The sequence below is a fragment of the Salvelinus fontinalis genome, chromosome 14 (genome assembly GCF_029448725.1).
Source record: "Salvelinus fontinalis isolate EN_2023a chromosome 14, ASM2944872v1, whole genome shotgun sequence".
Classification (NCBI taxonomy): Eukaryota; Metazoa; Chordata; class Actinopteri; order Salmoniformes; family Salmonidae; genus Salvelinus; species Salvelinus fontinalis.
The window spans coordinates 45,532,780-45,551,161 of record NC_074678.1 but is presented as its reverse complement, the minus strand read 5'-3'; the positions used below and the strand labels follow the sequence as shown (position 1 = coordinate 45,551,161).

General features: G+C 42.9%; 1 protein-coding gene across 3 annotated transcripts in view; it reads right to left on the bottom strand.

Annotated features, from left to right (window-relative positions):
* The window catches only part of LOC129810983 (dual specificity protein phosphatase CDC14AB-like), a 45,317-nt gene that overhangs the window by 12,099 nt on the left and 14,836 nt on the right, over positions 1-18,382 (bottom strand). For all 3 annotated transcript variants that reach the window (XM_055862033.1, XM_055862034.1, XM_055862035.1), the window contains exons 5-11: positions 18,266-18,345; positions 9,598-9,664; positions 4,341-4,403; positions 3,681-3,768; positions 3,092-3,322; positions 2,409-2,547; positions 1,265-1,442 (exon numbers count right to left, since the gene is read on the bottom strand). In XM_055862033.1, the coding sequence (XP_055718008.1) occupies positions 1,265-1,442; positions 2,409-2,547; positions 3,092-3,322; positions 3,681-3,768; positions 4,341-4,403; positions 9,598-9,664; positions 18,266-18,345 (846 nt within the window). The remainder of the gene's footprint in view (positions 1-1,264; positions 1,443-2,408; positions 2,548-3,091; positions 3,323-3,680; positions 3,769-4,340; positions 4,404-9,597; positions 9,665-18,265; positions 18,346-18,382) is intronic.

The window sequence follows — 18,382 nt, the reverse complement described above, 5'->3', positions numbered from 1 at the left end:
ACAACAGGCCTACAAGCCCTCAGTCCAGCCTCTCTCAGCCTATTGCGGACAGTCTGAGCACTGATGGAGGGATTGTGCGTTCCTGGTGTAACTCGGGCAGTTGTTGTTGCCATGCTGTCCCTGTCCCGCAGGTGTGATGTTCGGATGTACCGATCCTGTGCAGCTGTTGTTACACGTGGTCTGCCACTGCGAGGATAATCAGCTGTCTGGCCTGTCTCCCTGTAGCGCTGTCTTAGGCGTCTCACAGTACAGACATTGCAATTTATTGCCCTGGCCACATCTGCTGTCCTCATGCCTCCTTGCAGCATGCCTAAGGCACATTCACACAGATGAGCAGGGACCCTGGGCATCTTTCTTCTGGTGTTTATCAGAGTCAGTAGAAAGGCCTCTTTAGTGTCCTAAGTTTTCATAACTGTGACCTTAATTGCCTACCGTCTGTAAGCTGTTAGTGTCTTAACGACGTTCCACAGGTTCCACAATTGTTTATGGTTCATTGAACAAGCATGGGAAACAGTGTTTAAACCCTTTACAATAGAGATCTGTGTAGTTATTTGGATTTTTACGAATTATCTCTGAAAAAGGGACGTTTCATTTTTTGCTGAGTATACATTAGGTACGAAATAATACACCCTAGACGTCTCAGATTTTCTTCAGGTCAACACTTGTGTGTGATTCATTTGATATAAATAATTTGACCCTGGGATAAGAGTACAAGATCAGAAGCCTTTAGAAGCAAACATCTACTGTCTGTCCTCACAGCCCCCAGAACTTACGGACAACCACCGACTACGCACAGACACGCACGTGAACACACACACACACTCTCCGCAGGGAAATTGAGTCAGCCTCCACAAGAGTAGACGATACTTAGTCATCCCCACGCTACAGCTCCAAACAAGAGAGGGTAAGGGTGTGTGAGGGTAAGGGGAGTAGGCCACCTATAATTGAACATTCTAGAAGGAACACTAGAATGGTTTTACATCAAAAGTGGGGGAATAGCTGTAGCCTCAGATGTTTCACATCCACAGGGAAATGGGGCATTATCAGGGTCGTGTTCATTAGGCGCCAAACAGAAAATAACTTATTAAAAACAGGGTTGAAACAATTTGCAATTTCCTAAGTGAACACAGGGATGTATTGATTAAGGTGAAACAAGTGTTTCTTATTGGACAAGTTCAGATACTCCCTCCCTGTTTCAGTTTTTTAAATTCATTTTAGTGCCTAACAAACAGGACCCTGGGAAGTGTTGTGGGGTGGCACTGACCTCTTGGAGGCGGTCGATGCTGTGGGACTTGAGGATGCCAGCAGGGCTGGTGGTGATGGTGGTGTGGGTGGGGTTGAGGGTGAGGTCGTCCATGCTGGAGGTGAGGCGAGACACGCCCCTCGGCTGCTTCTGCTGCGAACGCTGCACGTCTCCTTGCATCCACATGGCTGCTTGCCTCCTGACATAGAAACAGATCGGAGAAAGCGATGAGCGGAAGACGAAAAGGGAGAGAAATATGGAAAGGTGTGGGGGAGTGAGAGGTTGCATTAGGACACACTCACCGACCGTGTGACCTTAAGTCTATAAGACCATGTCACTTGTGGCCTGACCAGAGAGAGACAGTTTATATCCCAGGACAATGGAATCGATGCTAAGAGATAATACTACAACTGCTGTTGAAGGGCTGAATGGAGGGGGGGGGGGGGGCAGATTTGACCAACAATTTACCCCATTTAATCTTTACCCCTTTGTTCACCCAGAACATGGCAGACAGCTTTGGAAAGACTAGGACCAACAACAAGCTGTGGATAACCAGGACAGGAATCTGTTCAGCTTCACAGATGATGGATGGACTGGGAACAAGTCCCGAGCACTATTTAAAACACACACTCTTCCCACAAAACAGCAGTTGAGCAAGCCTGAAAAGCTGTTTAAAGCATCCTACTGGTATGTGTAAGATCTTTCATCTGTCCTTGCATTTCCTGTTAGACTCTCCCCCATGGAGGAGTATGTTATCCCCCTTCACAACACACACGAGTGCCAGACTTTCTGGTTTAGTCAGCAAGTTGAATAAAAAGTGGTCAGCCAACACATTTGGATGAACTGGTATAAAGATTAAAGAACACTTAAGAAAAATAACATAAATTCTCCCCTGACAAAATCTACAGCAGAGCGTGTTATCAGGCCATAACCTGAGGCACAAACATTTCATTGGCTCTGAAGATTTCCATACCCACCCATAAATTCCCCCTCAACTCTGAATGAACAAGACAAATTGCCAATCAAGGGCACAAAGACTGTCAAGACAGTTCCTTGCTTGAGAAACTGTGGATTCTAACAATTGCTCTTCCAAAGGCTTATAATGTATATGAATGACAAGTAGCTAGAGGAAAATGATCTAGGACCAGCTATAAGGAATACTTACTCCTCCAGGAAGTGCTGCTGAGGGCCGATGACGGAGCCTGGTCGGCAGACCCTGATCCAGGCGATGGTCTCTGCTGCTGTAAAGCGGTAGTGCTTCATCAGGTAACAGCCTATGAGAGTGCCTGTACGCCCAAGGCCAGCTGATTGATAGAGAGAGAGAGATAGATAAGAGATAAATAAAAAGAGATGGGATAAAGAGACAGATAAAGACATGACCATAATGTTATCAGATTTGTTCTATAAATAAGACTTTTAGGAACATAGGCTTCATCACATAAGACATGGGTACAGTATCACTGTAATACTAGAGCACTACAGTAACACTGGTAAGTAATACGGCTGACAAGAGGCATACATTAAACAACACTGCCCCCTAATGTAAGACCTACAGACCTGCGTTCGGTGGCAAAGAATACAAAAATACAGCCTACAGTTGAGCGCTGCATTACTGATCAACTTGGCAGCCAAATAACATTCCAATGAAGAGTGAACTCTTTAAAATCCCTCTTAACAAACATAAAATACGTAAGGTGCGTTTGATTTAGCTTGCCAGGCACACAATGGAAACAGTCCAAATAGTGCAGACCCCATATGCCAGGCAAGCCAAATCAAGCACACCTCAGGTATATCAGATTTTTGAAATATCTCAACATATACTGCAGTGTGTGCGCGTGCATGTCTCACCTTTGCAGTGGACAGCCACGGCTCCGTCGGTGCTCTCGCAGATGTGAAGGAAGCGGCGGGTGATGACGTCGCTTGGCGTGCTGCCGTCTACAAAGAACAGGTCGTAGTGGTCGAAGCCGGCATCCGTGAAGCGCTGGGCATCGTAGATCTTCTTGTTGAGCCGGACGACCGAGGTAACGTTGTGCTGTCGGAAGTAGGGGAAGTATGCTTCTGGAGCGTGAAGAGGGTAGCCTGGTTTAGGGGGGGAGATTAAGAACAGTTAATTTGTGTAAAACTTAGGTACGGACAACTAATTCTAGACTTTCCGGTGAAGACAAAAAGTAACGAAAGCCTTGTTAAGCTCAGAGCAATCTTTGGTTTGTTGTCAAACTTATTACTATGCCAATGACTCCATCTGCTGTTACAGAAGAGAACAGACAAGGGAAAACAGATGCATAGGGAAAGTCTATCTAAACCTCCAATCTAAACCCGAACCTTGTCAAGGTTCATTGGTCGAGACAACACTATTAAATTACTCTGGAACGGCTGTTGATTCTGAAAGAAAAAGGGTCCATAAAAGGTCACGGAGAGAATCCAAAACTCATCTCACCATTTTCTATTTTACTTTTGGGATGGGGTCCACTGAAGGCCAGAAATTTCCCAGGCACGATCCAGTTGAAGTCTCCATTTTCCACTCGCTATAACAGAGAGAGAGAGAGAAGACTCAACATATCCAACAGGGGCCCAGAAGAAAAGGGATATGGACATTTTGCTCTGACTGAAAATTCTACTTCAACACTAAATGCTTTATTCAGACTTTCCAGGCTGGCCAGTTAGTAGCCATCTTCAGTATCAACCTAAACTGATGGCTCCCACTAGCCTGGTCCCAGATCGGTTTGTACCGCCTTGCCTACTCCTATTGTCATTGCTAATCCATGGCACACACAGCTCTGGGACCAGGCTAGACTGCCACAACATTATCAAAAAAGTAATTTTGTGACTATGTGCCACACACTTTAGTAGTAGACGACAATAGTCTGCCCGGTTTTGCCTAGTCGGGTCAAACTAACTGATGTCACTCACACAAGACGTTTTCATTAAACTAAAAGGTCACGTCAGCTCATCAGTCGAGCGCAGCGTTGCGTAACAGAGTGGGATTGTGAATATTGTAGGGGTGCTTCCATTTGCATTTTACAGATGCTCTGCCGTTCAAACTGATGGGTGGACGCTTACTATTGGAGCAGGTCCAAGGTCAACATGTCATCATTACCTCGTAGTGCTCGTATTCGTCCACATCAAATGTCTCAAAGTCAAAGAATCCATGCTGCAGGGCCTGAAGAGGAAAGAAAAGAACAGAGACAGTTTAATATATGTATGTGTGTGTCTCAATTCATTCATGACCAAGCAAAACTGAAGTGACCCAGGCAGCCTTAGAACTAGATTCACCTCAAGCCTGCGGTCCACCGGAAAGCCTGACGCACAAAAGCCTATGCAGGGTCATGATGACCGATTACAATCTGCGTCGCTCAGAACAGATACTGTTACAGCGGAGGACGGCAAAGTGACCCAGACAGTCATTATCAGCTGCATCAAACTAAGCCATGTTGATGATAATGTGGGCTTACAAGGATAGGGATAATAAAGCAACAATAACATAAGAGGGTTACTGGCATGACAAAGTGACGCGTTTGCTAGGTGCAAGGCTAAATGACTAATTACTAAATTACTACATGTGGGCACTTTAACCCGCCAACTCAATTATAGCGTTGGTGAGGATTGATGCATAGTGAACAGTCAGCAACCAACCAAAGCCTTGAGGGTCATTGTGAGTAGAGAACGTGGAACCACCGTGCTCCTTCCCAGTATTCTACCCCACACCACTGTGTGTCTCCTGTCTAAGGCCTGTGACATTTGCAGCAGTTGTGTCAAATAGGGAGTGTCTGATTATGTGTGTGAAGTCGGTACTACACTGTACCAGCCATACACTGTAGAGCTATCATTGGTAAGCATTAGGGGGTTGTGATTCGCAGAATTGTAAAATGAAGTTGAAATTATTTAGTGAATTTTATATAGTTCGGCTGAGCCAATATATCTTTTTTTAAAGTTTAAAAGTTTTTATTTTTGCTTCTCCAAGGCAGCGAGCCAAAGAACTATTCAGCTCCAGTCCTGTTAGTGTCCCAGAAGAGTTGACTGGTTTTCTTTATCCACCAGAAATCAAGTCTCAACTGGTTTAATTGATCAGCCACTGAGTTCATAGTTCTGGATTCCCATGTCTAGATCAGTCACAGATTCTAAAGCCAGAAGAGATATTAAAAACTATTTGATCTATTTTACTTCAAAACAAAGTCAGATAGATGGGAGAGATCTGGTCTTTACTGTCCAGGCCTTTATTCTTAAATCAAAACCGGTTAAACTAATTATCGCATTTCATGTCACCAGTTGAGTTCTAAAGAAACCACCCGATCCAGCTCTCCAGCCTGTGAATTAACAGTAAATCAAAGTAACACAGCTACTGTCAAACAAACCTCCACGCCCCTCACATAACGCATACAATAATACGATACTGTCCAAGTAGAATATATTGTGTACGCGCTCTTTCAAGGTTAAGTTCAGGGTCTGTCCTTGGTATCCGACTGCATTTAAAATCACTATATAGTAAAATAAATCCATGGACAGGCAGAGAGCAGGAGACTATCCATTTGAGACAGGGAAACTGAGATGCACACAAACATTGGACACGTGAGCGTGCAGTGGGCATGTTCACTGCACGCACACACTGCGCTGACAGCCTCTTTCCATCCCCTCTTCTCTCTCAGGTCTGTAGTGTTGACAACTGTCTGAGCTGCTCTCCCCCCAGGTCTGTGTTACGCAACTCTTCTCAGTTCTCCTGAGCAGCAGGTTTAATAGACAATTAACCTCTCAGCAAACCAGGGTTAACTATGGCCTCTTTCTGTACCACGCTTAGGTTTATAAAGAAGGAAATCCATTTGAACCATTTACACTGTGGTGAACACCCAACCCACCTGTCTGTGAGGGTACATACCTACAGTGCATTCGGAAAATATTCAGACCCTTTGACTTTTTCCACTTTGTTACGTTACAGCCTTATTCTAAAAATTATTCAATTGCCCCCCCCCTCCCCCAATCTACAGACAATACCCCATAATGACAAAGCAAAAAAGGTTAGAATTTTTGCTAATGTATTAAAAAAAACTGAAATATCACATTTACATAGGTATTCAGACTCTTTACTCAGTACTTTGTGGAAGCACCTTTGGCAGCGATTACAGCCTCGAGTCTTCTTGGGTATGACGCCAGAAGCTTGGCACACTTGTATTTGGGGAGTTTCTCCCATTCTTCTCTGCACATCATCTCAAGCTCTATCAGGTTGCATGGGGAGCATCGCTGCACTCCTGCATTGTCTTGGCTGTGTGCTTAGGGCCGTTGTCCTGTTGGAAGGTGAACCTTTGCCCCAGTCGGAGGTCCTGGGCACTCTGGAACAGGTTTTCATCAAGGATCTCTGTACTTTGCTCCGTACATTTTCCCCCGCTTGATACCGACTAGTCTCCCAGTCTCTGCTTCTGAAAAACATCCCCACAGCATGATGCTGCCACCACCATGCTTCTTGTCCCATCGCGCACTAGCGTCTCTGTGGCGGGCGGGCCAGGTGTACGGTGCTTCCTCCGACACATTGGTGCGGCTGGCTTCCGGGTTAAGTGGGCATTGTGTAAAGAAGCAGTGTGGCTTGGCTGGGGTGTGTTTCGGTGGACGCATGGCTCTCGACCTTTACCTCTCCCGAATCCGTACGGGAGTTGCAGCGATGGGACAAAACTAACTACCAATTGGATACCACAAAATTGGGGAGAAGGGATTAAAAAAAAACATTAATAAAAGAATGGAGGCCACTGTGTTGTTGGGGACCTTCAATTCTAGAGAAATGTTTTAGCACCCTTCCCCAGATGTGTGCTTCGACACAATTCTGTCTCGGAGCTCTTTGGACAATTCATTCAACCTCACGGCTTGGTTTTTGCTCTGACATGCATGGTCAACTGTGGGACCTTATATAGACAGGTGTGTGCCTTTCCAAATCCATCAATTGAATTTACCACAGGTGGACTCTAATCAAGTTGTAGAAACATCAAGGATGATCAATGGAAACAGGATGTACCTGAGCTCAATTTCGAGTCTCATAGCAAAGGGTCTGAACACTTATGTAAATAATGTGTTTTATTTTAACACATTTGCAAAAATGTCTAAAAACCTGCTTTCACTTTGTCATTATGGTGTATTGATGAGGAAAACATCTAAATTGAATCAATTTTAGAATAAAGCTGTCACGTAACAAAATTTGGAAAAAGTCAAGGGGTCTGAATACACTATGTACCTTTATGTGTGCGCGCCCTGCACACCTGTCACATAAGAGTGTGTGTGTCAACTGATGAATTCATTAGCACAGTGACATGCTAACGAGGGCACCGGGTCCCTCTACTAGAGCAGAGCAGACAGCCAAACAGTGAACCATGGAACAGATCACAGTGATTAGAACAGAAACAGCCTGTAATTAACACAGTAGGCAGCCACCTGATCCAACACCATACATTACTGAGACTCACTCACTTAGTAGCATTACAGGGCCATAAAGAGATGGGGAAATGGCTGCTTAACACTAGAATGGCCAAGGGGATCATTTTGACCCAATTATGAATTTACAAATTAAATAGCTCTGACATTTTTTAAGTTATGCCCCACTCCTTCCTGGACTTATCCTAAATACGTCTATATTTCACACACGTATGTTGTTAGAATTTCAAATGTGTTATAAGCAGTTAAGAGGGCAAAAGGCTACTTTTTCAAATCCTCCTACAGAGAGTCACATGCAGGTAAGACGTTTTGATATATAGTATCAGAAAGAGCAGATTCTGAGCTTTCCAAAACACTTTTGCCAAATAGCAACAATTGATTTTTGCAAAAGAATACTTTACAAGAATAACCCCTGTTCCATGCACTCCACATGTGACCACATGGCAACAGATGGCCTACATTAACATAAATTAGCCAAATAAAAAGACTATTGTGTCTTCGAAATCATGTTTTTTTTTGTATTCTAATGTTACCCAAGACCTCCATAAATGGAACCAAATATTTTTCTGATAGCATACATGCAATGTATTTATTAGGCTGTTAGAATGTTGAGTCAAAATGACTCCTCATTGGCCTGAAGGGGGGTCCAAAGAGGCCAGGTTTTTCTAGTGTTTAAGAACCAGCAATACAGCAACAGCAGAAGTAGGCAAGTTGTTCTGAGGGCTATATACCAGAATTGGTGCCAATTTCACTCAGGAAGTGAATTTAAATTACCCCAAACCCTTATTGTAAATATATGGGACTGGAGTCTAAGGTTTCAATAGTGCCACAGACTAACTTGTTATTATTCCCTGCCTCTCACAATGGGAAGGGAAATTCCCAGGGTCTTCGGGGAGTGACGTAGTGTGTGTGTGTGTGTGTGTGTGTGTGTACTAGGGCCTTTTGTGGAAGTTGACAGGAAATACTGGAATGTGCCATGGAATCGCAGACATTCCTATATGATGGCTGTCTGACAAGTCTTTCCAGAATGACACTGCTGGCACACTAAGTCCCCAGCATGGCTGATGTAACCTAAAGAGTGGTTATTGTGGGCGTTTGCCTTTGTCTACTGTACCTGCAGTGCCACGTGAGACTGTGCTACCTTCCTACAGCTCACCTACAAGGTTACATAACTGTCCCCCCCATACAGAGACAAACTAGCACACTCCCTTCATCACTCAGAAACTGCACAACATAAGTCTCCCGCTGCCGGACTACAAAACTCTGCCCTCAGTCTGAGATTGCCATCTAAATGCTTGGTCAGGATGCTACAGAGAGACAGACAACTGCTAACATGCCAACCTTATCGACCATGTTGAGTGCACTAGCGTCGCAAAAGCAAAATGAACACATACATGTTATTCAACCCTTTCACCCGCAAGCGAACAAGCGTCTGTGTAGCCAAGCGCTAAAATAGAAATTGGATCTATTTGAGATGTGCCACAATTCCCCTCCGTATTGGATACTAACTAGGTTTCCCTTTTTACCTGTGGATTAATCGGAGTAAAGAAACACACAACTTTGTATGACTATGGATCAAAATTCTACAAAGAACCAGCTAAAAAAAAGGGGACCATATGCATGTCAGGTAAAATAACAACCTAGTGTTAATCTCCCAGAACAAACTAGCCAGCAAAAGCTAGCTAGCTAAATGTTACTTGTCTGTTTGGACCTGCCCACAAATGAATACAGTTGGTTATGATGGACGCAAGCTAGTGGCCGGTGTAGTCAGCAAGTAAGTGTTGGCTTGGCCTTGGCTATAAGAAAGTCTGTAGAATGGTGATAAAGAGGGAGGAAAAGAGGGCGCAGAAGGAAAGCAATCAAAATCAGCTACACAAAAGATGGCTTTCTATTTAACATTACGATTTACTGGAAATTCACTAAGTCCATAAATACACAAAACTCACCTTCCGGATTCCTTGCAAGCAGTCGAGAATAGTCAGGTTGTATGTGCAGTTTCCAAATGAGGCGTCTCTGAAAATCAAAGAAATTAAGAAGTGAGTGAGAGATTAATTCAAAAATTAGTTAAGTGTTACCACATTGGAGAGATTGGAAAGACAATATGCTGAAGTCCAAACACGGGAACTATACGGAACAAAAATATAAAAATGCAACATGTAAAGTGCTGGTCCCATTTTCATGAGCTAAAATAAAAGAGCCCAAAAATGTTCAAAACGCACAAAGTTTCTCAAATTTTGTTCATATCCATGTTAGTGAGCATTTCTTCTTCGCCAAGATAATCCATCCACCTGACAGGTGTTGCATATCAAGAAGCTGATTAAACAGATCATTACACCGGTGCACCTTGTGCTGAGGACATTAAAAGGCCACAAATGTGCCATTTTGGTCACACAACACAATGCAACAGACGTCTCAAGTTAAGGGAGCGTGCAATTGGCATGCTGACTGCAGGAAAGTCAAACAGAGCTGTTACCAGAAAATGTCATGTTCATTTCTCTACCATAAGCTGCCTCCAACATTATTTTTGATAATTTGGCAGTACATACAACTGGCCTTACAACTGCAGACCACTTGTAATCATGCCAGCCCAGGACCTCCACATCCGGCTTCTTCACCTGCGGGACTGTCTGAGGGGGGCTGGCTCCCAAGTGGGTGGGCCTATGCCCTCCCAGGTCCACCCATGGCTGTGCCCATTCACAGTCATGCATAATCCATAGATTAGGGACTAATTTATTTATTTAAATTGACTGACTTCCTTCTATAAACTGTAACTCAGTAAAATATTTGAAATTGTTGCATTTCTATATTTGTTCAGTATGTGAATTTTGGTATTTTGCAGGTACTATTTAATTAAGCTGCCAGTTGAGGGCTTGTGAGGTGTCTGTTTCTCAGCTAGACAGTCTAATGTACTTGTCCTCTTGCTCAGTTGTGCACCGGGGCATCCCACTCCTCTTTCTATTCTGGTTAGAGCCAGTATGCGCTGATCTGTGAAGGGAGTAGTACACAGCGTTGTACGAGATCTTCAGTTTCTTGGCAATTTCTCGCAATGAATAGCCTTCATTTCTCAGAACAAGAATAGACTGATGAGGTTCAGTAGAAAGTTATTTGTTTCTGGCCATTTTGAGCCTGTAATCAAACCCACAAATGCTGATGCTCCAGATACTCAACTAGTCTAAAGAAGGCCAGTTTTATTGCTTCTTTAAAAATCGGAACAACAGTTTTCAGCTGTGCTAACATAATTGCAAAAGGGTTTTCTAATGATCAACTTGGATTAGCTAACACAACGTGCCATTGGAACACAGGAGTGATGGTTGCTGAAAATGGGCCTCTGAAGGAATATCTACGTAGGTGTACAATCTGCCATTTCCAGCTGCAATAGTAATTTACAACATTAACACTGTCTACACTGTATTTGATAAATTTGATGTTATTTTAATGGACAAAAAAATATATCATCTTTCAAAAACAAGGTGACCCCAAACCTCAGCTACGAAACAAGGTACCCTCCATGCACTCACCCCTATCAAAACACAGCAAACATCCCCATTGCACACACACAAATCAGAAACCACTGGTCCATATCCGAACATAGAATCCAAACATCTCATCTTTTGTGGGACATGGGCATCAAGAGGAATGCTCCAATTGAATAAGTCCTTGAGCCAGGACAAGTGATGTCACCATCCACTTCTCAGGTGACAGACAGTGACCTTGGATATAATTGGGATACTAGATATGCCAACGACAAAGGAGAACAAAAAAAAATTACATTTGGAAAGAACACTTGAAACAGGGCAATGGGGAGATCGATGTATATGTATATATTCATGGTGAAAACTGAACACGTAAGACGTTCATCACGTCCTTAAGGAGATGTTGCGTGCAGAGAATTGGCCCTGAGAGAGGAGACCAGCGAATGTGGGAAGACATATCTTTCTAGAGACAGCTTTTCATGAAATCAAATCACTTGCATTTCGGCCTAAGCTAATTTGGCATTCTCCAATGCTGACATTCTTTTTAAAATTAATCTATAAACACAGCTTCCCTGTTTCAAAAACACACGATTTCACACGCACAACATCTCAGAAAGCACATTATGCACGCATGTACTTAATTCCTCATTTCATAGGCATATTGTAGCTGGCAGAAGAATCTGGGTCAAATTCAGCTGTTTGTTCTCGTTCCTCTCTCTTGGTCGGAGTGCTGCTGCAGGCTGGGAGCGCTCTGTTACTGACAGGAGCATCAAAGTAAATGGCAGAACTTCAACCAAGAGCCTTCAAGAGGCCACCTATACAAAGTGGTGTGTCAGAGACATGAGGAGTTCAGTTACCGTGACACCACTCACAAACACAAAACAAGGTGTTTCAGACACAAAAGGCTGAAACTATTTCTGTACGTGTGTGTGATTATATGCCGTAATGCAGGGGTTTCCAACAGGTAGATTGAGAGCTACCAGTTTCTTGCAGCCCACCTATGAGTAGCTCACCAAATCATTCTGAAAGTACATGCATTTTTCATGGTTTCCATTGCAAACTGTCATCAACAAATCTCACAAGTATTAGACACCTCAAGCTCCTGGCTACTACGCAATCAAAGCCACATTGACATTATCCCCCCCCCCGGGTTAGCCCATACTGGCTTAAAAAGCTAAACATAATATCTGCCAGCAATATTGCCCATCTGTCTGTTTGGTGCACGCATTTGTCTATCAATCTGTGTGTAGCCAATTAGTGATGCTAATGATAACAGCCTTGCTGGTAAAAAGACATTCCCTAAAACCTTCTCAATTAAGTGTTAACTGCAAAGTAGGCTTACCTGACAGAACTACAGTTTCAGTCAAAAGTTTGGACATCTACTCATTCGAGGGAAAATGCCAAGAGTGTGCAAAGCTTTCATCGGGGCAAAGGGGTGGCTACTTTGAAGAATCTAAAATATATTTTGGTTTATTTAACACTTTTTTGGTTACTACATATGTATTATTTCATAGTTTTGATGTCTTCACTATTATTCTACAATGTAGAAAATAGTAAAAATTGGAATAAATAGGTGTCCAAACATTTGACTGGTACTGTATATCGTGATTATTGGTATCAATTGGGTGGCGATTCTTTTGCATAACATGTTTGTTTTACAGTAACATGTGCTGCAGCAATAGGCCTAACAGCAGAAACATTGCTAGACCGGCACATTCCACTCTCGCTAGATAGGCAATTAAAAGGGGAATAACAAAATTTAAAACAGACCTAAAAAACATTAATTTGTTGTTCTCTATGAAGAATTGTAATCTTGAGTCAAAATAAATAAAATAGGAAAAAAATCCCAGAACAGGAGAAAGCTAACTGGGAAAAAAAGAAAACCATCAATTTTGTGTTACAGCATTAATTTAAGATGGATTACATTTAGATTGTGTCACTGTCCTACATACAATAGCCCATAATGTTAAAGTAGAATTATGTTTTAGACATTTCTACTAATCAATTAAAAAAAGAAAAGCTGAAATGTCTTTAGTCAATAAATATTCAACCCCTTTATTACTGCAAGCCTAAATAAGTTCAGGGGTAATACATTTGCTTAACAAGTCACATAATAAGTTACATGGACTCGCTGTGTGCAATAATAGTCAACATTATCTTTGAATGAATACCTCATCTCTGTACCCTACACATAAAATTGTAAGGTCCCGCAGTCGAGAAGTGAACTTCAAACATAGATTCAACCAAAGACCAGAGAGGTTTTCCAATGCTTCGCAAAGAGCACTTATTGGTAGATAGTTAAAAATAAAAATACAGACATTCAATATCCCTTTGAACATGGTGAAGTTATTAATTTATTACAACATTGTTGAAGTTATTACAACATTGTTGTTACTCCACAATACTAACCTAATTGACAGAGTGAAAAGGAAGCCTGTACAGAACACAAATATTCCAAAACATGCATCCTGTTTGCAACAAGGCACTAAAGTAAGACTGCAAAAAAATGAACTTCATATCCTGAATACAAAGCGTTGTTTGGGACAAATCCAACACATCATTGAGTACCACTCGTCATACTGTATTTTCAAGCATGGTGGTGGATGCATCATGTTATGGATATGCTTGTCATCAGCAAGGACTAGGGAGATTTTCAGGTTAAAAAAATAAACGGAATGGAGCTAAGCACAGGCAAAATCCTAGAGGAAAACCTGGTTCCATCTGCTTTCCAACCAACACTGGAAGACAAATTCACCTTTCAGCAGGACAATAATCTTAAACAAGGCCAAATATACAACACTGGAGTTGCTTACCAAGACAGTGAATGTTCCCGAGTGGCCGAGTAACAGTTTTGACTTAAATGTACGGCAAAACTTGAAAATGCCTGGAGACCCCTGCCATAATGTGTGCCTACAAACCGTAATGCAGGGGTCTCCAACAGGTTGATTGAAAGCTACCAGTAGCTCGCAGCCCACCTACGAGCAGCTCGCCAAACAATTATGAAAGTATACTACATTTTTCATGTGTTCCATTGCAAACCGTCAAACAAATATTACAACTATCAGACACCGCAAGCTACCGTGTAATCAACACAATATTGGCTTTATCCCACCGCTGGTTAGCCACTATTGGCTTAAAAACCTAACACAATATCTGCAAATTCATTTCCAGCAACATTGACGCCGTCTGTCTACACATGGTGCGTGCATTTGTCTATCATGTAACTGTCTTGTGGGTTGACAGAAATACTTTCCCCAAAACCTTTCAAATTAAATGTTAACTGCAAAGTAGGCTTACCTAGCAGAAGTATATCATAAGTAAGTATATAATTTGTATCCATTATTTGCAAACTCTGCCATGAAATGAGCAGCAGCAGTACAGATCCGTCACTAGACAGGCACATTGCTCACTCGCTAGATTCACAATAAAATTAAAATAAAAGAGGGATTACACCAAAACAATCTGCTATTAAAAAAATAAAAAATAAAAATCAGACCCCCCCGAAAAAAGATTGAATGAACAATTGACATGGCCTCAGAACATCCAATTTCATTGTTCCTTTACGAACAATTGTAATTGAGAAAAACAACAACTCTAAAACCAGGAAATATACAACTGAGAAAAGACAATTTAGGGAAAAAAATACCACTTAGAGTGGTTTATTAACCATTCTTTTACCAGGTTTATTGACAGAAAACATTGTACAAGAGAAAGTAGTGCACTAAGGACCCGGGGAAGAGTTGCAGGGGAGAAGAGAGGAACGTGCCTATTTGAAAGCTAGAAAAATACATTTGTAGCTTGCGACATGTTTAAAAAAAAAAATGTAAGTAGCCCATGCTAGAAAATGTTGGAGACCCCTGACGTAATGTGTGTCTATGTACTACTGTGAGTGTGTGTGGTCCGCCCATTTCCCTCTCATAACATTGTAACAACCCCATCCAAAAACCAAACTCCAGTCCGCACAATTAAAATAAGTCAGCTACTAACTATGGGAGGTGAGGATCAGGGAAGCATCTGTGTCCAACTGTTCTCTAAACACACACACACACGACCCTCTGGAGGGAGCCACTGGGGAGAGGTGGGACGAATAAGGTCAAAGGCCCAGTTAGAAATAGACTTTCTAAAAGTAGCCCAGCGATATCCATCAAATCAAGTTCAAAGGAAACTAAATTGTGCTGGCAACGCAGAGTGGTGGGAGGAGGATTGTCCAGCCTTCATTACACAAGTATGTAAAAATAGGGCTCTAGCGTAGTTGGGAATGCTCCCATAGCTTAAAGTGCGGGACAAGAGAGCATAATGATCGAATGAGAACACCATCTCCCCTCTTCACCAATCTCTACTCGTTCATTCTCCACCCAACACAACAAGTTACATAAGTGCCATCCCTTTAGCTAGGGGCCATTAGAGCTGGTCAAGTAAACTGACAAAGCTCCATTCTTCTCCATTCACACAGCCCCGTGGTCCCGGCAAGAAGACCATCTTTGTGGGCCACACAAGGCCCCAATTAAACAAGAGCGCCAATAGAGGCATCGCCACAGAGAGGAGACAACAGGGCTAACTGCAAACACTGCAGCGCCTATGATTCTTCTATGACCAGGAAGACTCCAAAGTCGTACACATTGTATTCAGATCGCTATTTTCTTTTGGTGGATATATACAATGCTTTGTGGTAAGTTAGTGAGTAAATAAAGAAAGGAGTGGAAGAGTAGTCGGAGAACATAGGAATGTAGTGACGATAGGCCTAAATTGTAACCAAGCACTGACGAGAGAGAAGTCAGCAAGGACAACTGGGTTCAGTGAGATATCCTAATCTCTCATCCGTTTGCTAGCAACATAGGGAGAGTCCATGGGACTATATGATATTATTCAGCTTCAACTTACCAAACCCACCGGCAGGTTGAGACAAGCCCTAAAGGTGGATATCTGTCACAATCATAACTCAGGCCAACAATGGCCAAAAATCGACCATAGAGCCTGGCTGCTGACCCACGTCACAAAGCAATGAATCGCAGACCATGTGTACAAGACAGGCACAGAACTCAATCACAGGTCAATGTAGGGGCAGAAAACAGATACAACAGCTCTTGACATGCCTTCACTTTACTTCCCCACCCTCTGTCCCGTTCCTGCTCCCACACATCACATCTATATATCCCCAACGACATCCCTAATTCCTCGCCACCATGTGAAATTGAGTTGGAATGCTGATGGGACTGATCATGAGGGTGTGACTCCCTCCACAGTTCAATAGGAAGGAGCTGATGAAGTAAGGCTATTCGCTACGGAGCACGTACACACTATAGCCTTGTTCCTGTTATCTGTGGCCTGTTCAATGCATAGACGATCTAACAATGGACAATTCCATCAACAAACTGTGACAACGTCTACACCACACGACTGACCCCAAATTACCAGCTGGGATTACAGAAGCCCCACCTGACCCAGTGTGGGGTGGCAGGTAGCCTAGTGGTTAAAGCGTTGGACTAGTAACCGAAAGGTTGCAAAATCGAATCCCCGAGCTGACAAGGTAAAAATCTGTCGTTCTGCCCCTGAACAAGGCAGTTAACCCACTGTTCCTAGGCCGTCATTGACAATAAGAATTTGTTCTTAACTGACTTGCCTAGTTAAATAAAGGTAAATAAATAATAATACAAAATTAAAGCAGCTCTAATCTAGCCTGACGACTCACACTAAATTCTTCCACTGCTCTGCGGGTTCACTACACACTCCAAATTACTTCAATTAAGGCAGTCTGACTAAGGTGAAGAGGGGCATTTTACAAATCAGTCATCAGCGATTGGATTGTCTCTAACCAATCAAAGTATCAAAGCCAATGATGAATTTTTAAAACCGCTGCGTCACCCACGTGTTCTGGGTCTGGCCCGACCCATCCGTTTCTGGGCCAACCAGACGGTCAGAAGGTCGGGAACGTAGTCTGATCCAGACTTATTGCGGAGAAAAAGCTAATGTCCATGGGCGTGGTGTAGCGTTTGGCCTGAGCAAGGAGTCTGGGTAGCCAGGCAAAATCTAATCCAGCTATCCATTCTAAACCGTACACTCTAAACCGTACACTCCCTCCAAACTGCTTGTTTGTTTGTGTTATATGACAAGTGAAAGCAACCAGGCTAACAAAGATTAAACCATTTCACACACCTAACAATGGCGAGTGATGGGAAAATATTTGTTTATTCAATTTTTGTCACGCCCACTCTAAAAATGTAGCCCAATCCTTTTAAAGAGTGAGTCTGCTGATCCACAACAGGCATTGATATCTTATGCCACGAGAAAGCAGATTAACTCCATGTTATGCTGGGGAGAGAGAGGATGTGTGTGTTCATGGAGTGGGTGGAATATGCAGAGTAAAACAAACAAGTTCTGTTTTGGAGTAAGGCAGGTATAATAACTGACTAAAAACAATTGGAGGCTAAACTTGTAGAATCTAGATTTTTTTTGTCAATGCCACAAGCCTGGGACTACCAAAAGACCTTACTATATGAAGTATTATTACAATCAGAGAGCACACCAATTCGTCTGCATTTTCAGGTCTAATAACTGGTTTTGATAGACACGAGACACTCCGGAAGTTATTTTAGCCTCACATGTCATGCGTCATACATATACACACAGGCCCAATCTATTGTAAGACATACACCCTGTTAATAAGAGGATTAAGGGAAAATGACGACGAGGATGACAGAAAGGGAGGCGTCACAGGAGACCAATTGTGCTGTGGAGCTGTGCTGTCGGGTTGCATAGCAGAGTTATTACAGAGTATCATATGTCCCAGGGACAGACAGGGCGTCACCGTTTCAGGTGACACAAACAAAAACGGGAACTGGGGAAGCCTCTGGTGTCGGTCTCCTCTGGAGGTGGAAACAAGACAAGGCAGGGAAACAGACCAATGAACAGGTCCTATGCACTAGGCAGAGCAAGCACGGTACAAAAGGTACGCGAGCTGCTTAAAGCCCCACAATATGGACTGCAGAGACACAATGTAAAACAAAAACACCTCTGTAAGCTCAACCATGATACAAAGTTAAGGGAATTAGCCAAGATGTGCTTCCAAGGCAAATATCCAATGATGGTTTCTGTGGCAAGAAACCATGCTACTGTGTGATAGTGTGGACATGGCTGGTCTTACCTGAAGGGAAGATATGAAGAATTGGAGCCTGAGATCAGAGCCCTGTAGGCCTCCTCTGGAGTCTTCTTAAGGTAGATGACCTGAGGGAGGGAGAGAGACAGGGAAGCAGTTCATAAA